This window comes from Acyrthosiphon pisum, chromosome A2 (genome assembly GCF_005508785.2).
Source record: "Acyrthosiphon pisum isolate AL4f chromosome A2, pea_aphid_22Mar2018_4r6ur, whole genome shotgun sequence".
Taxonomy (NCBI): domain Eukaryota; kingdom Metazoa; phylum Arthropoda; class Insecta; order Hemiptera; family Aphididae; genus Acyrthosiphon; species Acyrthosiphon pisum.
The window spans coordinates 28,759,868-28,761,050 of NC_042495.1; the positions used below are offsets into that span (position 1 = coordinate 28,759,868).

The 1,183-nt window shown below is 26.3% G+C and overlaps 1 protein-coding gene across 2 annotated transcripts in view; it reads left to right on the plus strand.

Moving 5' to 3' along the window:
* Positions 1-1,183, plus strand: part of LOC100163765 — a 281,589-nt gene that overhangs the window by 19,341 nt on the left and 261,065 nt on the right. Inside the window, exon 8 of one of the 2 annotated variants that reach the window (XM_029489459.1) lies at positions 117-230. The exons of the other annotated variant lie outside the window; for it this stretch is intronic. Within the exon in view, the coding sequence (XP_029345319.1) occupies positions 117-230 (114 nt within the window). The remainder of the gene's footprint in view (positions 1-116; positions 231-1,183) is intronic. 2 annotated transcript variants of the gene reach the window in all.

The window sequence follows — 1,183 nt, forward strand, 5'->3', positions numbered from 1 at the left end:
CATAGTTCTTAGTGCATTCAATTCACAGCCTTGGATATAATTTATAAATAATTCATCTATATAAAGACGTAAGATAATCATTTTCAATAAATTGTAATTTATTTTTGTTTAAACAGGTATAGTCGAACCTTCTAATTATCATGGTTCATGTTTAAATGGTGGATATATTATTAAGGAATCGTCAAAATGTGTTTGTCCCCCAGGTTTTAAAGGGCAATTCTGTGAGACAGGTAATGAACAGTTATATCTTTATTATTTATTATTATAGTAAATATACAAATAAAATATAAGTATAAATATAAGTCAACGAACACATTTATTTTACTCAGTACACACAAATAGTGAATTTATTTATTATATGTAAAGACGATTTAAATCTTTAGTATTCCCTATTAACAATTTTTTTTAAATTTATAATACTTGTGGGAATGTGAGAATGTCCAATACAAAAGAAAGTAAGTAGTAAAAAAACTTGGAGTAATTGATTTGACGGGTGGGGAGCAAAATAGATTATACTTTTTTATCAATTGTGTTGAAAAACATATACTGCTAAGGAGGTGACCCTCTTCTGCCCTCAAATAATTTAGCACAAATAAATCTAAACTATATACAATTTACGTGTAAACATTATAAAACAATCCTAGATGTAGGACCATCAGATGTAGTATAAAATAAATGATACATTTTGTAGGCTCTATAAGTGATTACTCATTTGAACAATATTAAGTTATAAAAAAGGTGGGTAAGTGGATGTCGCTCTGCTGTACAGTAGGTTACAAGTGGTTCACTGTATAATGGATAGTATTAAATTTGAATTCAATGATATAATATCACTGTATAAGAAAAACGATTCTGAGCGGAGATGATTTGTCAGTATAGTAATTAGACATACATATTATAGGTATACTTATCTATATTATAAAAAAAAATTGACATATAATAGGTATCAACAATAAATTCCAAATTAATCATATCACAATATCCATTAGGTAACGCGTTATTCATCAACAACAAACCGTGGTAATATCATAGATATATAATAGTATATTTTAGAAGTTTCAAGTAGCCACAAATAATATTATACAATCACAACAAAATAACTAAAATAGTTATTCTAGGTTTTTAATATGTAATTTCGTCTAAATTTGAACTTAAAATGACTATAAAAAATAAACTGTGCTTA